The 26,418-nt window shown below is 32.6% G+C and overlaps 1 protein-coding gene across 1 annotated transcript in view; it reads left to right on the top strand.

Moving 5' to 3' along the window:
- Window positions 1-26,418, top strand: part of SmB (small ribonucleoprotein particle protein SmB) — a 64,996-nt gene that overhangs the window by 19,593 nt on the left and 18,985 nt on the right. Inside the window, exon 2 of the mRNA XM_014363180.2 lies at window positions 12,683-13,211. Coding sequence (XP_014218666.1) covers window positions 12,683-13,211 — 529 coding nt within the window. The remainder of the gene's footprint in view (window positions 1-12,682; window positions 13,212-26,418) is intronic.

Raw genomic sequence — 26,418 nt, forward strand, 5'->3', positions numbered from 1 at the left:
AAATAATAAAATTAAAAAAAAGAATTTTTTTCATCGATGGTCCTGGTGGATCTGGAAAAACTTTTCTATACAAAAGATTAATTTATTATTTCATATCAATTGAAAAAAAATTCTTACAATGGCTTGGACAGGTATTGCTTCCATTCTGCTTCCAAAGGGAATGACCACTTACAGAACTTTCAGACTTCCTTTAGAATTAAGCACTGTAGAAAGTGCATTCTTCCAGTTTGAGCCAGATAAACAAAAATTACGTAATGTAATAGTAATTATTTGGGATGAAGCTTCAATGGTACCGAAAAAAGCGTTAGAAATCGTTGATAGGACTTTAAAAGATTTATCAAGTAGTAATAAACCTTTTGGAAATAAAATAATAATTTTAGGTGGAGACTTTCGTCAAATTCTCCGAGTAGTAAAAAAAGGAAGCAAAATTACTATTGTTCAAGAAACCATAAAATTTTTCAATTTTTGGCCTTTATTTAATATTTTTTATTTAAAAAATAAGATATGTCCAATTGATGAAAAATTTTCTTCATTGCTACTGAAAATAGGAGAAGGCAAAATTAAAACTTTTATAATTCCTCAGACATTGAAAACAAATGATATATGTTCTTAAATTTTTAATAATGATGATGATTCTTTTATAAGTAAAGCTATATTAACATCTCACAATGAATACACTCACTTTTTGAACAAAAAAATTTTAAATATTATGGTAGGAATATTAGTAACGTACTATAGTATTGATAAAGCAACTCACAAAGGAGTCGATAAATTAGACGATAATATTTATACTAATGTCTCTACAGAATATTCAAATTTTAGTAAAGAAAGTCTTTTTTCACACGAATTAGATTTAAAAATCAACGCTATTGTTATGTTAATACGAAACTTAAACATATCTGGAGGACTTCAAATGAGTGAGGGGACCGGGGGGGAGCAAAACCTCGCTCTAAACTCTTACAACTATGTAGTATAAAAAGACACACACACATATATATATATATATATTTACGACTAAAGTTATTTTTTTTGTTCTCTTATAATAGTCCTCTACTTAAAAAATTTATGTAAGGAGTCAACCAATTTGATTGTTTTTTGAACGCTTCAAATTACGTAGTTTATACATATTAAACATTTTCTATTGTAAATATTATTAAATCAGCATGACTGAATTACATCTTTTTTTTTGCAATGGTACAAGATTATGAATTACAAAATTATTTAAATACAACATCGAAGCTGGAATAATCGCAGGTAAAAAAAAGGAAATAAAGTCTTTAGTCGAAGTATAACACTCAATAATAACAATTCTTCTTCACTACCATTTATATTGTACAGAAAACGATTTCCATTTATCTTAACTCTTCCTATGGCTACCAATAAATCTTAAGGTCAAAGTTTTGATGCCTTAGGGTTATACTTTAGAAAACCATTATTTTCTAATGGGCAATTATATGTTGCACTGTCTGAATGTTATAGCAAAAAAAAAATTTTTATCCCAATTGAATCAGAAAACAAATTTGAAATTAAAAATATTGTTTGGAATGAAATTTTAGAGTAACAAAAAAACTATTCTATAGTTCGTTACTATTTTTATACTCTCTTGCAAATTTTATCTTTCATCAAAAAAGCAAATTTCAGTACCGTCTAGTACCCAGATTTATGTAATCACAAACAATCCGTTTTTTGTAATATGTTTTCAGATTCACTATCATGGATGCAAAATTTTATCAGTGTGATAAATGTAACTCAAAATTTTCAAGTCAAGAGTGTCTATCATCGCACGAAAAAATTCACAAAAAATAATTTTTTGTATGTGATCTGTGTAGTATTATAATATTTAACAAGAAAAACTATTTGGGTCACCCAAAGGAATGCCAAAACATTGAAAAAAATTTTAAGAGTATTAAATGCGAAAAAAGTTTAAAAAGAAATCATCACTTACAGAGACATTTGAAAAGTCATGAAAAAAACGTTCAAAGAAATATCTGTTAAAATTGTGGAAAAGGTTATGTAAGAGCAGAGAACCTAAAAAGACATTTTAGAGTATGTAATCAAAATAAACATCGTAAGTAAGATAATTGTAACAAACTTTTTTGTTATGGTCAAATAAAATTATATGTGAAAATTAGACCATTTGTAACAGTTAATATATAAGGCTTTACGAATATATTTACATTATATATTGGGAAGCTGAGGGGAGCTGGGGGGGAGTCGGGAGGGGAGCTGGGGGAGCGGGGGGGAAGGTGGGGGGGAGCTAGCAAAAAAAGTAGGATTACTCGAAAAATGCAATAAAATGAAAGAATAACTACCTCATTTGGAGGGGAGCTGGGGGGAGCGGGGAGGAGCGGTGGGGAGCAAAACCTCGCTCTAACTCTTGCGACTATATAATATAGGAAGATATATACTAGCGGCCCCCCCGTCTCGGCTTCGCCCGAGACTCACTAAATGAAACACCGTAGTGTGTTGATATGTAATGTGAAACGTTTTCAGTGAAAAATAATACATCTAGTTCTTACACTTTTCAGAACAAAAATCTTCTTATTAAAAACATATTTGTTCGGAATGCATACAATTTATTTGGTCAAGTAAAAAGCTGAAAAAAGTGAAAAAAAAGATTATGTTTAAAAGTACCGTGCATTCCTTATATCATAAAATAATCGTTAGCCTTCAAAGGCCGGCCGCCCGTTGATTTGCAGTTTTTCCGTATAATCTATGAACAGGGCTATTTTGAAGCTGTAAAGATTCAAAGCTCACAAAAAATTTATCATTAAAAAATTTTTCTCTTATCTCACAACTTTATTACCAAAGCAACAAAGTCCTGGAGCTTACGCCCTACGTTATTTATCGCAATAAAAATACAAATACTTATTCTACTTATTTAAAAATCTGCAAAATTCAAGAGATTACTACAAGAGTTTCAGTGGAAAGCTGATGTTTCACTTAATAAATTCTTTCGTCATTTTATTGACGCCTTAAATTGTATTCATAAGATGCATTTAAAGTTTTTCTTCTAATTCGACTTCTTGTAACTTTTGGCACAGTTGAGACTCTTGTGAGCCCTAAAGGCTATTTCTTTCAACTTTATTAGGTTGTAATATATTTGTTGGCAAGGTAGTTCGACGTCCAATGAATCTGAAAAGGACCGGTGAGCTTCTTAAGTAAATTCTTTCTTGACTGAAGTTTCCAGCAAACGTGACTGCCTGGATAACTCAGGGTTTGAAGCTTTGGAGCTAGTTGTAGAGCTCTTTCCCAACGTCTCCGGATAACGTCAAAGATGGTGTCTAAAGCACCTTTTTTTCAGACTCTGTTTTGGTGATCTAAGGTGGAAAGGTTGGTTTATGATGCTTGCCCGTTGGTAACTGTCCCCTTGGCTTACGTTTATTATTTTTTCTTCATAGCTGTTAGGTTCTCCTAGCGCAAACCTTGAAGAGGATCAGTGATTCCTGGTTGAATACTTAGAGTCGAGAGAGTAATATAGGGTCGTCGGTGACCGGGGTTTCCAGCCTTGCAACGAACAACTCTGCTTGTGAAGTCTGCCAGTGAATAACTGACTTGGTTTAATAGTGGCCGGCCTTACATAGTCTTTGAGTTGACAAATCGTCTCCGAAAATCGTAGTAAAAATGCATTAGTTAGCAAGGTAATTAAAACTTAGAAAACTTAAGTGGCCCTTAAAAAAACCGATGAGATTTTTGGTTAAGTAGAGAACGTAAATACTTATCATAGCTCTGAAAAGGGCCAGTGGTGAAATTTCTAGTTATTGCTTATTATTATTCTTGATGATAGAGAGCCAGCTATGGGTAGCTTGACTCTTATCCTTGGAGTCTCTGTGTATGGAGACCGTTCATGAGAGAGATACGCCGCTGATCGAAGAATATCTCGTTAGATCGTTTCCCGGATAACCAATGGCTCATAGTTAGTAGGGAAAGTGGGCCTGGAGAAACCTTCTTTGTAAGTATGCCGTTGGGACGACCATTAAGAAGGAAGCCGTTGTGGCTGCCCGTACTCTTCAGAGCTGTCTCCCCTGGCTTCAATTTGTTGTAAAAAGTTATGTGATGGCACGAGGTCGGATGGTTGAACGGCCACAAAGCTTTGAAGTGCTGGAGCAGGTTGTGCTCTGGCTAGAAACGTTTCCTGGTATTCCACCAGAGACGTTGACGTTCTAAACGCCTGTTTTTCCGTAGCACTCGTTTATTTTGAGGATCCGGCGTAAGACCGATTTATTTCGCTCACTCATGAAAGAAAAGTGTCATCGGTAGCCGGGATGCCCAGCTGCACGACGAACTCCTCTGTTCATTACGTAGTGCAGATGATGGACTGCCATGATTGTCCACTTGATGGGGCATCTTATAACCACTCTTCACTATCTTTGGTTGCGGGTGTCTCTAATCTTTTCTCGACTCCACCTAGCAGATCCTACTGAACTAAAGCGTAAAGCTAGCTTATTTAAGCAAAACTTTAAGCTTGTTTATCACTATTGTTATTAACTTTTTCAAGAAAAAAACTATGCAAAAGAGAGGAGTACAGATAAGAGCACTGAGCTGCCTCAGCTGTTAAAATGTTACTTTCTTGATTTTTCTTTAGCTTCCCTTTCAATAAAATTAATAATGTGCTTTGGCAGTGTGATGCAGAAATACATGAAGATAATACACAAATTTATTTGCAATAAAAAGTTTAATTATTAGTCCGTTAATGCAAAAAACATACATTTCTGGTATCTCGGCTTCGAAAAGAGCTACGGAATTTTTTTTTTTTTTTTTTCTTAAATATGTATTTTTCATGAAAAATCCATTGACGTTAGATAAGAAAGAAAATATACAAAATTGACTAAGTTATTTGCAATTTCGTAAGTTGCAAAATACAATTTTTGCTGGTAAAACGTCAAAATTCACAAAAATTAATTTTTCTTCTTTTGTTGTTATAGCCAATTTCAAATAAAACGTTTTTATCGAAGCGAAATGTAAATAAACCGACTGTAAAGTTTGTAAGCCACTTCAAAGTTTTACTTTCAAAAATTAATGAACAAAAAATTAATAGTTATTTTGTAGTTTAACAAGTAGATATTTACTATATGCAACTTAATATCTATATTTTAGAACGGATATGTTTAAATTAACTTGACACTTTTTTTTTATGTCAATCTAAAGTTTCTCGGTATAAAAAAGTTTTTTTCACACCTTTTTGCCATTAACATGTTACAAAAAATTAACAATGGATTAACAAAAGTGTCTACTCTATAGGAAATTTGATGACAAAGAGATTAGTGATCGAAAAATTTCTCTAAGAGCAATAGAAGTGGAGATGTAAGCAAATAACTGAATGAAAAATTGGCATTTTTTCATAAATTGTTAAGTAAATATATGAAGTGGACGTTTGATTTGGACAAAACTATTTTTCCTACATTCGTAGAAAATTCTGAAGGGGAATGACTATTTTTTCTGTACTAGAAAATACAAGAATGAAAAATCCTTCTGGCCGTCGACTATATTCAGATTAACTATTTTTGACGCATAAATAGAATAAAATTGTTTGAAACGTCCCTAGATACTATTCACTTTGGTAAACTTAAATCAGCACTCGTTATTTTTTTATCAATTATTGTTCGTGTGATCAAGTAATTGAACGGTGTACTATAAGAAGACAGTGTTTTCGTTTGAATATCGTAATATCGATCATTCTATATCATCTTATTCTAGAAATCCAAATACATCATTAGGTTGGAAAAGGCAGTGGGAGAATGAAATGAACCACGTTGAAGTTAAGAAAGGGTGAGTGCGTGGAGGCCTACTTGTCGTAGGATATTATTTATTGGGTTAATGTAACGGAGGAATATTAAATCGTTTTTTTTATACATATTGAGGGATGGAAGAGGAAAAAATTAAAATTATTTTGGTGGTAGAGAAAAGTTTCCGACTGAATTACGGTATCACGGATGTATAGTATATAGGGTACAGTTTTTGTATATATTACATAATTCTGTGTGTATACATATATATCTTACTTTATTATATAGTTGTAAAGGCATGGCTTTTCACAGTACCCCCTGCGCCCCTTTCAACCCCTCCACCACCCCCAAAACCTCCCCGAAAAATAAGGGAATATTTGATTACTGTCAATAATGTTTTAACCCAACAAAATCATAGCCGAAGACCCACACAGCCTCCCCTGGCCCCCCATACAATTTTCAAAGCCCCTCACGACCCCTCCGCAGCCCCCCCCCCACAAAATAAGGGAAAATTCCGTTAATTTTCCGTTATTTTGACCTGTTAAAAATCTCCCTTATTTTATTGTAAGCCTCCCTCATGCCCCTCTGCCACTCCTGCACATTTTTAAGTGCCTCCCCCCCTCCTTATTATTTTATACACAACTCTAATTTCGCATAAGATAAGATTTTTAGTACAGAATCTTAAAATTTGATTTTTTTAAATTATTGTTTTTCAATACGTATACGAAGTAGCCACAAAAATAAATCAAATTTGCTAAAGAACATTTAAAGAATTATCTTATTTAGACAAATGTTATAAATAGTTATCCTGAATCAAAATTTTAACTTTAATGATTCAAAAAAAAAAAAAATTTTAACATAATAGAATGTAAACGTATCATGTCATTTGCAACTACTAAATAATGTTGTTTTAATTTATGTGATAGCTTTTAATTCGTTAATTTTTTTTTTTTTTTTCTTTTTTTTCTTTTAAAAAACTGTACTTCCTCTTAATCGAAAATTTGTTTTCGAACAGCATTTTCTAATTTCAAATGATTTTCACGTTCAATTTGCATAAATATCCCTTTTTTGTTTTGCATCTTGATAACGATACGTATAGTTGTCCGCGAGAAAATATAGGCTTTTTTTAATATACACCAACTTTATTGAAATTTTTTCCTTGAGATTTGTTAATTGTCATAGTGGATGTCAAGACTAAAGGAAATTGCTTTCTGTAAAGTATGAAAGTTAACGACGAAGTATGACCTATATTTAAAGTGACTTTTGGTATAAATACTCTATTTCCAAGATTGTCTTCTGTTATAATTTCAGCTTTATTATCATACTTAAATAATTTTACAATCTCAAATCGTGTGCCGTTGCACAAACCGTCTGCTATGCACAAATTTCTTCTTAACATAACTATTGCTCTAACTTTTAAATTTAGTTCGTGCGGTGGCAAACCTTCACGAATATTGTTTAATATTTCAATACGTAAATTTATGTAAGTGTTATCATCCGATTCATCAACACCTTTATACATGGCATGATCCATGATCCGATAAGTTGCCGTATTTCCTTTTATTAAATTTAAAATTTTGTAATTAAAAAAAAAAGTGTATTTATTATGAGAAGTCAGATAACACTATTTAATAAAGATTGGTTAATTTTACTTAATATGTTCAAACATACATCATTGACTATATAATATCACATAAGTATACCCGTGGTCCTATTGGCGTTAGCCTATAAGAAAACACAGGCTTTAGTCAATCACCGTGTGACGCAGGGACTGTCTCGTCACTGTGCGTGATCCATGTACTAAAGTATAACGAGCACGTGCACCTACCGCATACATATATATCAAACGTGCTAAGTTGGAGAGAAGTCACGAGCTCGCTCTCCAGAGCGCTTCCGCCTTTCAGGTTGGTAAAGCGTTTCTCACTGCTCTTCTGCGCTCGCACCATTTTAAGTGTTGATGTTAGAAAGACTATCTATTGTAATCGAGCTAATGGCTCTTTTATTACTGTTCAATTTGTGTAAAGAAAATTCAGTGTAGCGTAATTAAAGTTAATCTAAAGTTATATAAAACAATATGGAGAGCTTGTATTTCATTAAAAAGAGTGTGTCCTAATTGATTGCTGTGATTGATTGTGCCTCCAACTTTCCGCCATCCTCCCTACGGTCTCGGCGAGCCTCTCCAATTTCTAAAAGTAATTTAGAAAAATTTTTATCAGCCGAACGAATATTCGTATTTAATTTTAAAATAAAAAAATAACTCCAAAAAAATGATGACTAAATAGTTTTTGATATAACTGTACTTCTATTACCATTTTTTACAACACGAAGTGTTTTACGGAAATTTCCTCCCAAAATTATTAATTTATTTCCAAAATGTATGGGTGTGTTGCATATATCACGCAAAGTTTCGTCTACTGTCTATAAAGCTTTTATCGGAGTCATAGAAGCCTCATCCCAAATTATTATATCGATTTCACGTACCTCCCTTTTTTCAGATTCGAGTTCAAAAAATGCAGTCTCAATATTATTTAAATCCAAAGGTAAGCGAAAAGTTCCATGATTGGTCATACCTTTTGGTAGTAGTACTGACTCAATACCAGTATATGTCATTGACAACATTTTTTTTCTACATTATGTGTAGTAATAAATTAATATTTCATATAAAAAGGTTTTTCCTGATGCTCCAGGACTATCTGAAAAATAAATCTTCTTAATGTTTCACATACAATTTTAAAAATATTTTTTGTTCATTGTTTAGCTGAGCATACATTGAATCAAACATATGTTTACAGAATGCAACTTCCTGTGCATCATTATTGTATTGTAAGTCAATTTTAATCGGTACTGATAAATTTAATGATTTACATGATTTATGTTCAAGTTCAAAAATATTGTTGATGCGTGGAAGAGCACAATTTCTTTTATTACAAATGAAATCTTCACAAAAATAGTTTTTATACTTATTTAAAATTTTATTACCTTGTATATTCTCTGATATTAAAAACCATGCATAAAATTTTCTTAATTGATGAGGAAGCATAACAGTACTAGCTTCTTGGAAAATACTGTCAATCTGTGAATCGTACTCGATTAAACCCACGGCAATAGCAGTATCTTTAAATATTTTATATTTTATATCTTTACATGTTTTCAAATCTTCAAATACACTTGCTCCATTTTTTTTATTTTATATTAATTTAAAAAAGAATCTCTTATGATCTTTTGATGATACTGTATTCAATCAACCTATTGCAGTATTTTCCATTTTTCTTTTTCTTTTTACCCAACTTTTTAGTTGATTAATAAAAATATTGTCTTCTGAGATGTTAACATACTTTGAAGATTTTGCAAAACATCAATTTTACTCAACTTAAACCAAGCTATTGAATGGGTCTGTCATTTCTTTTTTATCTTTCCAATTTTATTTTCTTCGAAAAGTAATTTTGGTTTATTCTCGAGAACCAAAGCAATATTAACAACCTTGTGACTCCTACCACAAATTGGATATTCTTGTAATCCGCATGCTTCTTTTATGGGACTGAAATATCTAGCATCGACATATTTTTTTATTTCATCTAGAATTTTATCATCATAATGACTTAATCTTTTAATTTCAATAAAAGCTCTATCACCACCTCTATAAATGTAGTCGTATATGTATTTTATCCTCTAAATAGATGCACAACATTCAACGTTTATGTGGCATTTATATTTAATTTTCAAAATTCGTATTATACGGTATCTACCGACCTATAAATTGTCCACTGTAATTTTATGTTTATTTTTAGTCTTATATACATGCTTATCCAGAATTTTTTTTTTCTGATACATTCGGGATAACCATTTTTTTACGATGTTATGTCAGCAAATGTTTCAGGAAAAATTTTGATACATTTGTTAATGGACGTACTTGAACATGGGTTTTTTTAGTGTGAGAAACGTGAATCATGTGATTAATAACCAATTTTGTAAGTTTCTTACTATTTGAAGGTATTTCAGCTGATATAATTTTATTAATATGTTCAGGTAAAATAACTTTATTATTTGGATGTAGTGTTATGACAAGATGTGCATGTGGTAAGCCACGTTTTTGAAATTTTATGGTATAGACATAGGCTGTTAATTTCCCAATGAGAATAATTATTTTACATCTCAAATAATTATTTTAATAAATAAGTAAATATATTCAGCTCTTAATATTCACGCATTTTTCTAAAATTGCAGCTAATAAAAGATTAGAGCACCAAATACAATTTTTTTGAACTTAACTATAATCTGGCAATCAAGAGTCAGCGCACTAAGCGTGCAGGAGAGTGAAAAAGGATAGTTGTATGATTTAAAATCTGCTTAGCTCACCCTAAGTTTCTTTTACCAGTTAAGTTTAACCAAATTAAAATAGGTTGATTAACCTCTAAATAAATAAGTGGCAACACAAGCATCTCCTCTATCTGAGCAATTTACTGCTGATACTTTATTATTACTCTGTTAACGCTAAAAAATAGTTAAAAAATTAGTTATAAAACACATGCTTTATGGGCCACACAGAAAAAATACTCCTTGTTGTGATAAAAACAAAAATATTTGCAAAAAAAATTTTCCGAAACCTTTCACATTAGTTACAAAGTTCAAAGAAAATGGATGTCCTGAATACTAGAGGAAAAATAATTGTAATGAAAATCATATTTTTATACATTAAAATACTGTTATAAAAAAATTCTAGTTAATAATTCATTGGTGGTCTCTTACAACAAATATTTGTTGATAAAATATAATTGTCATATAAATGTTGAATGTTGTGCATCCATACAAAGCATTAAATATATTTTTGACTACATACATGAAGAAAGTGATGAAGCTTTTTGTCAAATTCAAAAAGAAAATCAAAATGAAAATGAAAAAAATAACGAGACAGTCGATGAAATATTACAATTTGTTGATGGTCGTTATTTAAGCCCTATGGGGGCAGCATGGAGACTTCAAGAATTTCCTCTCTGTGGGAGAAGTCATTCAGTGTTTCATTTACCTGTTCAGGTCGACCATCAACAAAACATCATATTCAAAGAAGGCAAATTTGAGGAATCCCTTGAGAATTCGAAAACCCCTCTAATAGCACGGTTTGAACTAAATGAAATTTATGAAAAAAAAAAAATCAATAAAATCCGTGAACATTCCTGAATTTTATACATTCAACAATGAAACAAAACAATGGAGTAAACAAAAATGTGTTAAAAAAAATATTACAATCGGCAGATTAAATATAGTTCCACTAAAAGATCAGGAAAGATTTTATTTAAAATTGATATTGAATAAAGTAGCAGGAAAAACTTCTTTTATAAATTTAAGAACTGTTAATGACATCACTTTCAGTACCTATAAAGAAACAGCTATTTCTATGGGATCAATAGAACACAATTATTAAATCGATATAATTTTTTAAGAAGCATGTAACGTTATGCTGCCTTTTCAACTACGAACATTTTTCACATGGTTTATTATGTCTACAAATTTTTTTGGTAATATTATTTAGAACAAATACAAAAAATTTATAATTGAAGATTGTAAATATGATCGAAATAAAGCTCTTTCATATTTAAACGAAATTTTTCATTTTGATAATATGTCTTGTAAAGATTTCAGTTTACCAGAACTAACAGAAACGATGAAAAAAAATATCGATACTGACAACGATGAAAGAATATTTTGCAAACATAAATTCCATGAAATGTTTTCACAACTTAGTCATTATTAACATCTAATTTTTCAAGAAATAATAATATTGAAAAAAAAATTTTTCAGCGATGCTCCTGGTGGATCTGGAAAAACTTTTCTATATAAAACATTAATTTATTATTTCATATCAATTGAAAAAAAAATTCTTACAATGGCTTGGACAGATATTGCTTCTATTCTGCTTCTAAGGGAAATTACCACTCACAGAACTTTCAGACTTCTTTTAGACTTAAGCACTGTAGAAAGTGCGTTCTTTCAATTTAAGTCAGATAAACAAAAATTACGTAACGTAGAAGTAATTATTTGGGATGAAGCTTGCATGATACCAGAAAAAGCATTTGGAATCGTTGATAGGACTTTAAAAGATTTATCTAGAAAAAACAAACCTTTTGGAAAAAAAATAATTATTTTAGGTAGAGACTTTCGTCAAATTCTCCCAGTAGTGAGAAACGGAAGCAAAATTACTATTGTTCAAAAAACCATATAATTTTCCAATCTTTGGCCTTTGTTTAATGCATATATTTTTTTTTTAATAATATACGTTCTCTAGAAAATTTTCTTCATTGCTACTGGATATAGAAGAAGGCAAAATTAAAACTTTCAGAATTCCTCAGAAATAGAAAACAAATAAAACATGTTCTAAAATTTTTAATAATGATAATGGTTCTTTTATAAGTAAAGCTATATTAACATCTCACAATGAATACACTCATTTTTTGAACAAAAAAATTTTTAATAATATGGTAGAAAAATTAGTAACGTACTATAGTAGTGATAAAGCAATTCACAAAGGAGTAGATACATCAGACGATAATATTTATATTAATTTTCCTACAGAATATTGAAATAGTATTAAAGAAGGTCTTCCTCCACATGAATTGAATTTGAAAATTAACGCTATTGTTATGTTGATACGAAACTTATACATATCTGGAGGACTTCAAATGAGTGAGGGGACCGGGGAGGAGCAAAACCTCGCTCTAAACTCTTACAACTATGTAGTATAAAAAGACACACACATATATATATATATATATATATATTTACGACTAAAGTTATTTTTTTTGTTCTCTTATAATAGTCCTCTACTTAAAAAATTTATGTAAGGAGTCAACCAATTTGATTGTTTTTTGAACGCTTCAAATTACGTAGTTTATACATATTAAACATTTTCTATTGTAAATATTATTAAATCAGCATGACTGAATTACATCTTTTTTTTCTAGACTGTTGGAAAGAACAATAAAATGCTGCAACACATCAATTACAGAGTTCGTATTATTTTACAAGATTCTCGAATTTTCATTGGTACGTTTAAAGCTTTCGATAAGCATATGAACCTTATACTCGGTGATTGTGAAGAATTTAGAAAAATTAAACCAAAAAATACCAAACAACCAGAAAGAGAAGAAAAAAGAGTCCTTGGATTCGTCTTGCTGCGGGGAGAAAATATAGTATCCTTAACAGTTGAAGGTCCTCCACCACCTGAAGAAGGTCTACCAAGAGTGCCAATCCCTGGTGCAGCCTCGGGTACTGGAGCTGGTCGCGCTGCTGGTCGTGGTATACCTACTAATATATCTGGTGTTCCAACTGGTCTTCAAGGCCCAGTCAGAGGTATAGGAGGACCCTCACAACAGATCATGACACCTGGTATCAGAGGGCAAGTATCTGCACCACCTCAAATGCACCCTGGAACAGGATCTAGAATCTCTGTTCCTGGAGCACCGCCCCCAATGTTGGGACCACCAATGATGGGTAAGACATTTACTTCAATTCAAATCTACTTCAATGAAACAAAACATTATTTTAACCCCAATAACCCAATAACCCCAATGTTTTGCACCATAGGCGCAAAGTTTTTGCGCCCTTCAATCACGTTGCGCCTACAAGCTGTAAAGTATTTTCTGAACCTCTCGGGTGCAAAGTGATTTGTGGGCGCAAATTACGACTTTGCGCCCTTGGAAAAAAAACGTTGTACTCATCTTGGACACAAACATATGAAAACTCCGCCCTTTAAACAAGATTTCTTCATTGAGGGCCCATGGTACGAAATTGTAGTTTTTTTTCTTGTCTGGTAGCGCATGTCCCTACGGCAAGCACCAGGCCTGAGAGACCTGCGGAACAGAGTCTGAGAGACTCCTTGTGTTTGCCCTGGTTGGATGCGCACCAGGTGTAAACATTTTTTTTCTACTAAGGGCGCACTAGACGTTTAAAGGTAAAAAAACCTCTTAAGTAGAAAAACGACTATTTTTTACTATTTTATGGTTATCCCTTCTATTGTCCACTTTTTGTCTTTTCCCCAATGTAGAAGTAATTCTTTGAAGCTCCAAATGCGAAATTTCCCTTAGACAATACGTTCATCCATCGTAGAAGGTACCACTCATAAATCACAGTGATCGTCTTAAGCACTCTTCGGCCGACATCAGGTTTTAAAACTGATAGCGATTTTACCAACATGTTGAAAAATTACTGTGTCATGAATTAATGAAGCCGCTACAGATTTAGAAGATAATATCTAGAAGAACACTTGAGTTGCCTTGAGTTTCTCTCAATAATAAGCTAGCGAGCTAACAACCACGTAATCAAAGCTCTAATCAACTGAAGTACAAGGGAGTCGCTGGACTTGAACTTGCTTGTGTATATACATAATATGTAAGGTGCATTATAGTTAACTTGAAGGATTATAATTGTTTATCTAAAAGTTAAAGAAAATCAAAAAAATTTAGTAAAGATGATCATTAAGTGCATAGAGTGGTAGATTAAATATTTTCAATATTGATTTTTAAGCATTTTTAAAGTGGTTGTAAAATAAATGTAGTCTAAAATACATGCATTCATAAAACGTTTTATTTTAGTAACAACAAACATGTATAAGTAGAGTATATGTACAAGTAAAGTAAATTTTTAAATATTATTTCTCAATTTAATTCCCAAAAAAAGAAGAAAAAACTATCCACCAGTGTTGAGCTCATGACTTCCTCCGTATCAGCCGAGCACAATATTCACTTCACCATAAGGTACAACTGATGGAAGAATTACAACACCTTTTTCACATTTCTTATAGCTTGGTGCAAATTTATTTTACATTGAATTATTCGTTTACTGTTTATTGATTCATTTGTTTTTCAATACATCATTCACTCTATACATTGATAAATTATGTACATAATAAAATAATTTTTTTCGAAACTGGAAAAATGTTTTTAGTAACAGGTATTCCATATATTGTGTAATAATATTTATTCAGTTTTTATCAACTTGTTACTTACGAAACAAATAATCAATTATTAAACATCTCTTTCTTACAATTATACAAACCTTTCATTATAAAAGTGGTTTTTCGTTCATTTTCTTTTTAATTTATAATGTGGGCGTTATACACGCCACTAAGAATGCTTGTACGCAACCCATGGGTAAGCGTATGTGACAGATGACAGTGTAACGTTAGATATGTTATTAGCCTAGAAAGCTGTTTTAGGTATGTTAATCTCATAGATTTTTATTCATTCAACATTAAAATATTTATTAAAACTACACCTAATTACCGAGTATCTTTATTCCAAGCATAATTGCATCACCTTCGATACATCGCAGAGGGTTGTTAAATATATCGTTTCGTAAAAGGTATATCTAAATTCATACATTATCTACGATAGAAGTATAACTTTATACTTTACTACCTCAGCACCCACTGACCACTAATTTTTTTTTTAAGATCTTCATGACCCCTGAAAAAGAATCAGGATTTGGTTGTCTAATTTTTTGACTTTGGTTTCATTGATCTTTGGAATTGAATTATTTCTTTAAAGGTAAGTTTTTTTACTATTTATTGATGTTTTAATACAATTGTTACATACGTTATCATATAGCTGTTTGTCTGTGCGCCCTTTCTAGCCTGGGCCGTAAAAGATAGGGGAAAATATAGGAAAGGAAGAGAGAAGCAAGGAAAAGTTAGGGGGAGATTAGCTAGAGATACGAGAGCGAGAGTACCAGGCCAACGAGACCGAAAGACACGCGTGACTTCTCTTGCATATGAAAAGTTCTAATAAAGTAACTTAACCACAAGCCGCGTCTTTATTTATTTACAAATCAAGAAACCCACGTAACAGCTGGTGTCAAAAGTGAGATACAAACAAATTTTTTTAAAGTTTTGTTTCGCGTGCAAAAAATGTTTAATTCCGCGAAACAAGATAATTTTTTTTGCTCGTGAATATAGTAGAAAAAAAAAACATCGTTCAAAGCAAAGTGCAAAAAATATGTGAAAAGTGCCAGATGCCAAATTCAGTGTATCTCTTCATAATATAAGGAAACCAAATAAAGCGTAGAACAGAAGAAAAAAATTATCTGGCAAAAAGCTCAACACTGCTAGAAGACCAGATCAAAAATAAAAGGGAATGATTTGAAAATCAAGCCAGCGAACTAATATACCAGGACGCTAGAGGCAGTTGCCAATCACTGTACTCAAAGAAATACGGAAAAAAGAGGGCGATCAACACAATCGATATTAAGGACAGGAGCTTTACGAAAATGTAGATCAGTGTAGCTTTATTAATCATCTTGGCAGGGATGACTTGGTAAGTAAAAATTACAGAATATAAAATATTTGTTTCATTATAAACTCTCTCACTCTTAAGAAAAACTAAAGGAAGAGGCACTTCTTCAATCGATTTAGAGAAAAGATTCATCATAAAAAATACAATTTACAGATTAAATTTTTATCTAATATATTCTATTAATCAATAGATAATAATAACACAAACCGAGTAATAATCATAAAATCTTAAGTCAATCTTATACGATACAAATGCTGAAGCCAACTCCGCTTTAAAAAAAAGACCCGAGTCAGCTTCAAAGCAAAGAGTAGGTTTAATGCTCAACCGGAAAAAAAGACCGTTTATTTTCTTCTTACAAGCAAGGCTTCGGGTGATATGTTATACAAGAACCTATTTCACTTACAACATCATACAAGAATTGGATATGAATAGAGCACAAAGCGCAGAATTTCAAGAACAATTGAATCAAAGAAATTAGGAAGAAAATATCCAGAATAACCTAACAAAAAATTAAATAATACAAACGATGCTGGAGCACGATCCAGAGTCGTTGCCTTAATGGAAGAAAACTGACAAAAAACAGAAACTTTTTATGATGAAAATGCTAAGAAAATTAACGCCAAATATAAAACGCAGTTATCTCATAGACAAGACCTAAGCGATAAAGGAGATGATGTGCCACCCCAGACAGAAACACATAGATCTCTTTCACTTGGAAAATTTACTATTACCACTGAGTACGAAAGTAATACGATGAACATGAATCGATCATTCACTAATCAGCTTAACGACAAACTGCAAGTCAAACATTACACAAATCTATACAGTATAATAAGAGGAGCAGCTACACAAGCTGTACACCACTATGAAAATCAAACACCTACATTTACACAATCAAGATACTCATTAGTACAACAAACTTACAGAAAAACTACACTGCGTAAAGCACAAACAAGAATCCCAGCAGTTCAAAAAGAGCAAGTTATCGGCAGCTGTAGAGTTATTCGCAATAAAAATTACGACTATGATAATTATAAACAAAATACTATGCCACTACCTCAATTCGTAGAAGAATTCAAGCCAGGTTGGGCAAATGAAAATTATTTAAACGTCCAAGACCAAAGTACATTACCGCCACATTACACTAAAAATTTCAATTATGAACGTGCAATACATAACACATTGTCATTACTAAGTTACTTTGCAACGAATGTACCAATATGATATGGCGATCTCGTTAAGTAACCTCTATTTGAACAAACGGTAAGAATGGTATCGTGTACTGTAGGTCCTTTATATGCAAAATTTTTCATAAATTCACTGGCAAGTTAATAGAAAGAAAGCAGCCAAATTCATACCACGCTTATCGCAGTTCTCATCAGTAAACGAATTTTTAGTAGAACTGAAAAATAGGTGTAGCAGCGTCGTTCGCGTCGGTACATTATTAGAAAAATTAAAAGTAGTGAAACAATACAAAAGCGAATTAGTAGATAAATACAGCAGCCACGTTTAGAAAGTATACGATATGTTAATATACGAGGATTATTTCGTGGATCTGGAAATGAGTACACACTGATTAATAGAAAATATGTATTTAATAAGAAAAAAGAAAACAACCTATACAAAGAGTGCCAAGCCGGCCACTCTCCATGCACACAACCGCATGCTTCGACAGACAGACGAGATCTGTCTTGCGCCCGCATTCGAGCACCAAGCGTCCGCATATATTATAATGGAATTTTCCGTTATTTGCTCTTATATACGTTTTTCGATGTACAATTTTTTTAATATAAATTTTCTTTTCTTATTTTTGTATCACTATAACAGAACTTTCCGTCAATACGCTCACACATATACGTAGTATATTTTCCTTACTACTTGAAGAAGGGGAAAAAGTGGAATAAGCGACCAAAGAGAGCCAAGCGAACGAACGTTGATACAGCACGGCAGTCTCAGTGGAACGGTGGCACTGAGAAGTTGGGCTAGTACCCTAATTCTCTTAGTCCATCCTCTGTGACTCTGCCGAAAGCTAGATATTAATCATAAGATTTATATGTTCATTGATTTTGATATGATGCATGATACAATTGTAATAAATCTATATTTAGTCAATAAATTGATGTAAACATAATTTCGATCCATCGTTATTTTTTATCGGCTTAAGTTATTAACAAATGCAATTGTCGTAAGGACGGGCTTCAATCTCAAACATTGAAGAAAGCCTTTCCGATTGCATTTCCCTTCCTCATCATTTAGCGATACGAATAAACAACAGATACACACCTAAGGAAGATAAATCGTCAAGTAGTGTCACCATCGAGTATTGTCTCATGCGAATGGGAGGATATCTATTTCACCTTCACGATATTGCTCACGTATTAACGCTAGCACTGCAAGTACTAAGAGCAGATCAATCCCATCTTTCTCTTCCTTTCTTCTCATTTTCTGAGAAATTGATATAAGGGTAAAAATAATTATTAATATAAGAGAACGATATAAATCGCTCTAAGTATTCGGATTGCCTTGCCATATCAAAACATTACGCGTGGTGTATCACAGTTCAAGGTCATTATTACCACATGTTTTGCCCATGCCATAATAATCAGACACCGATCGATTCAAGGTCAAACTCATGTGAATTTCTACACCTCTATGTTTCCTTAAAAATACACACAGACACACACTCACATATATATATATATATATATATATATATATATATATATATATATATATAATACAAAAAGTTTTTTCCATTTTCATACGTATTTAAGATAAAAGAAAGAAAGTTTATATTTGGCGCTCGACGTACGGGGCTTACGAAATTTAAATTAATAGCAGTTACAAAATGGTAACTGACAATAAAAAACCCCGCGAAATTTTGAACGAATTAGAACGATCAAACGATGAATCGTTAGATGAGTTATAACAATTAAATCTAAGATGGGAAAAGACCGTGGCTGAAGAGTTAGAATCACTGGCACAAGCTGGTTTGACTATAAATCAATACATCAAACTGATTGACTATACATCAAAATTCTTGCTGGCGATGAACCAGTGGGCATAACTCAAGAATTAAGAAATATGAAAAAACAGCTTGAAAAAGAAGTAGGATCTTTAATAAACACTATAAAAGAGTTAAAAGGGAGTATCTTGGCTCAAGAAAATACTATTAACACATTGAAAACCGAAAATGAAATACTTTAGGAGAAATTAAAGTCTATAGAAGTAGAACGTCCCGCTGCCGTTTTATAATTACGAACACGTGTGTCTCAAATCGAACAGAACATGATTCAAACCCATGAATTGAAAAGTTTACGCGATCAAGTAAAAAAATCTTTGACTAATTCAGCAAAAGATCACCCTACCTAAATGTAAAGGCCTTGATTGTGAGAGACCCATTAAATTTTTGAGTGAAATTAAAACTTATCAAAGCTTGTATGATATAAATAATCGTGAAATTTTTGTTTATATCAACCAATGTCTTGAAGATCACGCGCATGAGTGGTGGTATTTACACCAACCCGAAATAAACACGTTTGAGAGATTTGAAAAACGTTTTAAAAAAAGGTATTGGAACGAGAGTATACAACTTGCTTTGAAACGAAGGATTGATCTTGGTCAATACATAAATGGAGGTAAATGACAAAGAGTTGATTACGTAACCCATATCATGGGACTTGCATGCGACCTAGGAATTAATAATACCGACCAGAAACTCATTAATAATTTGAAGGATTATTTTGATAGAGACATACGTCGGGCATTTATCGGTCAAAACAATAAACGTTTGAGGCATTCTTGAAAGTATTGGCTTACTTTGATGAGGAAGATAAAAAAAAAAAGGCTCAATGAAAATAACAACCCGCGTTCTAACTAGTCCTCGGAAAACAATAAGTAGAGAAATAGGATGCGCTCTTAAAAGAATAACGAGAATGTACAAATTTTATGTTAAATCTAAGAACATATGTAAAACAAAAAATAGATTGAATAAGGAATAATTTTCATATGGATTTAAAATCAATATGAAAATGGAAAAATATTTTCGAGCATGTTTCATTTTTGAAGACCCATCAAAAGAATTATTATTTGATATTAACCCAAAGAATGATACGCGTAAAAACGTTAAATGCCCTGAAATACAGGTAGAAATTCAAGGGATTAAAACAAATGCCCTCATTGACACTGGAAGTGAGATCACTTGTATTTCACAACAATTGTATGATGACGCAAGGAAGGTATTCGAATCATGTAAGTCATTGCCGGTAAGGTAAATTATGAAAAGGGCTACAGGATTAAAATCGACCAAATTAAAATTACAAATTCAAGCGAGTACAAAGATTTGGATATTGGATTTTCGATTAATCTACCTGATAGTACCAAAATTGGTTGTACCGTGCATTTTGGGTTACAATGCGCAAAAAGAAATGAAAATGAGGATAGATGCACATGAAGACCAGGTTAAACTTTCGAAAGGTAAAAAAATACAGTACATTAAATACAATCAGCGAACGTACGAATATTCGGAATATTCAACGTTGACTATAACTGAATCGTATCACGATAATCACGGTGATCATCAATTGAGTGACTGTTTCTCTTCAATAGATGATTTAAGTGATCAGTTAGATGAAAATATGAAAACTAATGAAGAATTTATTTACAATAGTCCTTACGGATCAAATATTAACTCAAAAAGAAGGCGCGAGCGTTTAAATGGGGCAGAACTCACAGGCGCATTAAATTATGAATCTATCCTCGAAGAAGAGGAGATAAATAAAAAATTAAATAGATCTACTCATTTAAATTCGTATCAGAAGGAAAGACTAAAAAATTCAATGTATCAATATAATTGTATTCTTGAAAATCGATCTGGGCTTTATGTATCTTATAACCATAAATTTTAAGTAATGGATGAGTCGTTTTTCTTTATAAAACCATATCCAGTGCCATTTTCTTTAAGAGATAAAGTTAATACCAAAATATTAAAAATGCTAAATATTGGAATTATTAAAAAATCGACGAGTCCTTACATAAATCCCTTGAGGATCGTGATAAAAAGAGATAAAACGGTTCGTTTGCGTCTTGATGCACGAGAATTGAATAAAAGAATAAACGTCTCGTAAACGATCATGAAACGCCGTTGGGTATAGAGGAGTTATTTCCTTGTTGTCAAGGGATAAATTTTATCTCAAATGTAGATTTCCGACGTAGTTACTGGCAAATACCTTTGGATGAGGAAATTAAATAATTTACTGCTTTTAAGTGCGATGGGCACGTGTACGAATTTAATGTCGTATCATTTGGCGTAAAAACTAGTGGATCAGCTCTTATAAAGAGATTGCATCAAATTCTATACGAGCTTTTGTTATTACTTTTGTCGATGATATGGCAGTGGTATTATCAACATTTGATTCCCATTATGAGCATTTAATCACTTTTGTGACAGAATAAAGCTTTATAACTTGCGGTTACGTTTTGACAAATCAAATTTTTGCACAAAAGGAAATAAAATTTTTGGGACATATTTTATCATCAGAAGGTTTAAAACCTGATCCAGAAAAAATAGCATTGATCAAAAATTTTACACCACCAAAGAACATAAAACGGTTACAAGCGTTTTGGGTTTTATAAATTTTTATTACAAGTTTGTTAAGAATTATTCACAGTATACATTCCCATTACTCAATCTAATAAAAAAGAAGAACAAAACTAAATTCTATTGAAATGAATCACATCAGGCTGCATTTGAGCGAATAAAAGATGTTTTCGATGAAAATATTATTTTAATATTCGCGAATCCATCCAAACCATATTTTCTTTATATTGACGCTAGTGATATAGCTATCGCGGCGGTGTTTTCTCAAACGGATGATGAGGGTCACAAGCACATTGTCACTTTCTTCGGTCGTACTCTTCGTTATGCTTAAATAAACTATTCAACAACTAAAAAGGAGATGCTTGCTATTGTTTGGGAGGTCGAAAAATTAAGAACATACTTACTGGGCGCTTGCAAAATGTTATTGAACACTGATCATTAATCATTGTCGTTTTTAAAAAATTGAAAATTTGCAAATTCAAAATTACACCGCTGGAATTTGTCATTACAAAATTATAATATCACACCTTCGTACATTCCCGGTAAGAAAAATAATGTAGCGGATTTTTTGAGTAAAGAATATTATTCAAATAACGCCTAGTGTGATTAAATGATAATAGCACCATTTATCTCAATTAAACCGTCTATAAAATTACAGCATATCTTTTCTAATTTAAGTAAATATCAAGGTAACGATGAACTGTGTTTTAAAATAAAAATCCCTTGCAACGCAAAGACTCACATTTAACAAGAAGGTGGAAGCCTTATGAGGGTTTGATTTACAAAAAATCACCATCCCCACTAAAGATAGTGATCCCAGAATCGATTTTGACACAGCTGATAACACAGACACGTATTACCCAGGCCCATGACAAAAAAAAAGTGTCTGTGCAATTGACTAGACCTATACATTTTAATGTATTTTTCGACGCTGAATCTGAATTTGCAATAAAAAAGTAGGGTCCAGCTACTTTTTTATGGGGTTTTGCTCAAAAAACCTCATTTTTTACGGTTTTTTCATGGTTTTTTTTTAAATGAAAAAAAAATAAAGGCAAATTTTATTTTTTTGACTGCAGAATCAAATCCTACGGGAAAAAATACATTGAAAACCATGTTTTGAATTTTTTTTTTTTACAGAAATTTTAACCCACCATACGGCTATGAAAAGGTAGAAAATGTCGAAAAGTGAAAATTTGCTTTAAATTTAATTATAATGACATTAAAATCAAGTTTTACGATTTTAAACGAATTTATAAACATTGAAAATACTGTACTGGGGATTTTTGAGGTCACTGATTACGAATTTTGAGTCATTTTTTTCAAAAAACAACTCCTAGTCGGCGTAAGTGGACAATAAACGTGATATATTGATATTTTTTTCAAAAAATCGATGTTTTAGATACTGTTCTGGAGCTTTTCCACTACATAAATCACAAAACTAGAACTTTTTTCGACTCTTAATCATAAAGTAAGACTTGGAACTTATGTATAGCGATATTCATAAACTCCATTATAATATTTTTAGCTTCTTTTAAGAAGTGCCTTAGAGTTTTAATGGGTTAATCAGTTGAGTTTGTAGAATTTTCGCTAATACTTCGCAACTTCGACAGTGAGATGTTGGATACTAGATATTGGCGATATCTATTTTTATTTTTGTCTTCCAAAAAAACATTTTAAATAAAGTTTTAAAGTGTTTTACACTTACGCACACGTTTCTCGTCAAATGACGGGCGTAAAGGATTTCTGACACGCTTTCGACTTTTTTTTGAAGATGTTTCTCTCTTCATCATCCAGCAAAAATCTGCCAACATATTTGTACCCCATCGTCCTTAAAATCTGCGTTCAAATTCCTTCAAGTCTGGGTAAAACCTTTCTCCTTGCTCTTCACCAAATTCCCCGTTGTTCTCAGAAAATTAATCAATTCGTGAATCAAGGAAATGAAGCTTCAAGTTCATTAGGCAGCCCAGTTTTTTAAAGTTGCGTACCATTTTTTTTACAACAGTTTTGTGATTTACGTCTTTAGTGTTACCCAAAAATTTTGTTAGTACATCTTTAAAACTAGACCATGCTGCTCTCTCATCATCTTTCATAGTTCTTTCAAAGTTTTTATCTCTAAATAGAGTACGAATTTCGGGTCCATCAAAAATACCCGCGCTTAGTTTACCATCTGTTTTGTGGTGAAATTCTTGGCTCAAACATTGGTAGCATTCTTCATCTTGGTCTAATGCCTTGACAAATTGTTTTATTAAACCAAGCTTTATGTAAAGAGGTGGTATCAAAATTTTAAACAAATTCACAAGTGGCCCTTTTACAATATTTTGTTTTCCAGTTTCAAATGACTCTCTTGGTGGCCAAATTTTTTTTTTTTTAGTGGTTCTCTATCTCTACTATCAAACATACATAAATAATAAAGATATTTTGTTAATCCAGATTGTTGTCCTAGTATCATAGATAAAAATTTTAAGTCTCCACAGATTTGCCATTTATGTTCCTCGTATTTTATTTTTGACTAAACCAATTCAATGTTTAAATACCCATCTTTAAGCATAGTTGAATAGGTATAGGAGCGTTGAATATTAGCGCTAACGGTATAGGAGCGTACTTATTTGTGTTATAAAGAAGGACTGCTTTAAGGATCCGCTTCGACGAATCAATGAACAGGCGCCAATCCTTAGGTTTGTATGTACCTGATTTTAATTCGTCAATAAGTCCTTTTACGTCAATGCAGTAAACTAGCCCTGAATCTTGTTTGAAATATTTTCGAAAGGTTTTCTCTCGGTCACGATATTCACTTACTTTAGTTCCCTTTGTCAGCATATTTCGCTTTTTAAAGTCTGAAGCCATCAATTCAGATTGCTCTTTAGATAGGCCAGCCTTTCTAAATAAACCATTCAGACTCTTTTGATCATATTTTTTCACAGATTTCTCCACACCTACGAGTACATATTCTTCATCATCATCTGGAGAGAGATTTTCTTCCCTTTCGTCGGATTCGCTTAGATCTTCGGATAATGTGTTATCGCTTGGTTCAGTTTCTTTCACATTAATCTGATTTGTCGAATGATCGTCCACATGCAGAGAATCTAAACCTGTTGGAAAACTATCTCGTGATTCTTCATTTGAATGCAGATTTCAAGGACGATGGGGTATAAATATGATGGCAGATTACTGCTGGATGATAAAGAGAGAAACATCTTAAAAAAGAGGTCAAAAGCTTGTCTATAATCCTTTACGCCCGTCATTTGACGAGAAATGTATGCGTAAGCCCAAAACACTTTAAAACTTTATTTAAAATATTTTTTTGGAAGACAAAAATAAAAACAGATATCGCCAATATCTAGTATCCAACATCTCACTATCGAAGTTGCGAAGTATTAGCAAAAATTCTACAAACTCAACTGATTAACCCATTAAAACTCTAAGGCACTTCTTAAAAGAAGCTAAAAATATTATAATGGAGTTTATGAATATCGCTATACATAAGTTTTAAGTCTTACTTTATGATTAAGAGTCGAAAAAAGTTCTAGTTTTATGATTCATGTAGTGGAAAAGCTCCAGAACAGTATCTAAAACATCGATTTTTTGAAAAAAATATCAATTTATCACGTTTATTGTCCACTTACGCCGACTAGGAGTTGTTTTTTGAAAAAAATGACTCAAAATTCGTAATCAGTGACCTCAAAAATCCCCAGTACAGTATTTTCAATGTTTATAAATTCGTTTAAAATCGTAAAACTTGATTTTAATGTCATTATAATCTAATTTGAGGCAAATTTTCACTTTTCGCCATTTTCTACCTTTTTATCGCCGTATGGTGGGTTAAAATTTCTGTAAAAAAAAAAATTCAAAACATGGTTTTCAATGTATTTTTTCCCGTAGGATTTGATTCTGAAGTCAAAAAAATAAAATTTGCCTTTATTTTTTTTTTATTTAAAAAAAAACCATGAAAAAACCGTAAAAAATGAGGTTTTTCGAGCAAAACCCCACAAAAAAGTAGCTGGACCCTACTTTTTTTATTGCAAATTCGGATTCAGCCTCGAAAAATACATTGAAATGTATAGGTCTGGTCAATTGCACAGACACTTTTTTTTTTTTATGGGCCTGTTCGGGTCGGGGAAGAGAGCTTGGTGGGCGTGATCTAAAGCGAAGCGTTATCTGAGTCTCGGCAGTCGGCGGGATGTTGACTGTCCGCTGTGGTAGGACGTAATACGTGTGTGTATTCGAAGCGAAGCGTTGTCTGAGTCTCGGCAGTCGGCGAGAGGTCGACTGTCCGCTGCGGTAGAACGTAATGCGTGTGGGTATTTGAAGTGAAGTGTTGTCCGAGTCTCGGCAGTCGGCAAGGGACCAGCTGACCGTTGTGGTAGGACGTCGTAGAGTGTGTGTGTGTGTGTGTGTGTGTGTGTGTGTGTGTAAGTGTTTGCAGCGTTGTCTGAGACTCGGTAAACCAGCTGGTGAAGCCGCTGGTAGGACACCCTGTGGACCAAGAGAGGATGTGTGGTCTGTGTCTTCGTCATCAAGTTGATGTGTGAGGTAGCTCGTGATCGAAGGCGTTTCGTTGTAGCCAAGTGCTCTCGTGATCGAACCGGGTTATCGTAACCTAGGAGCGAGCCATTCTCTAGGTCGAGTGCGGGAACTTTAGGTGTGTGCGTGTGCGTGTAGGTAGATGTTCGAATGCGGGGTATAAGAGCAAAAGTGTGTGTGTGTACTGCGAATTGCGAGTTAGCGCCGGAGGTAGCGTCGATTCTTTAGAAGTGTTCAGTTATTGTAAATGAAATAAAGAGTAGTCTAAAGGTAAAATTTGTGTTAGTGT

The sequence above is a fragment of the Copidosoma floridanum genome, unplaced genomic scaffold (assembly GCF_036245765.1).
Source record: "Copidosoma floridanum isolate Cflo_tuat_1 unplaced genomic scaffold, Cflo_Japanese_pri ptg000011l, whole genome shotgun sequence".
Classification (NCBI taxonomy): Eukaryota; Metazoa; Arthropoda; class Insecta; order Hymenoptera; family Encyrtidae; genus Copidosoma; species Copidosoma floridanum.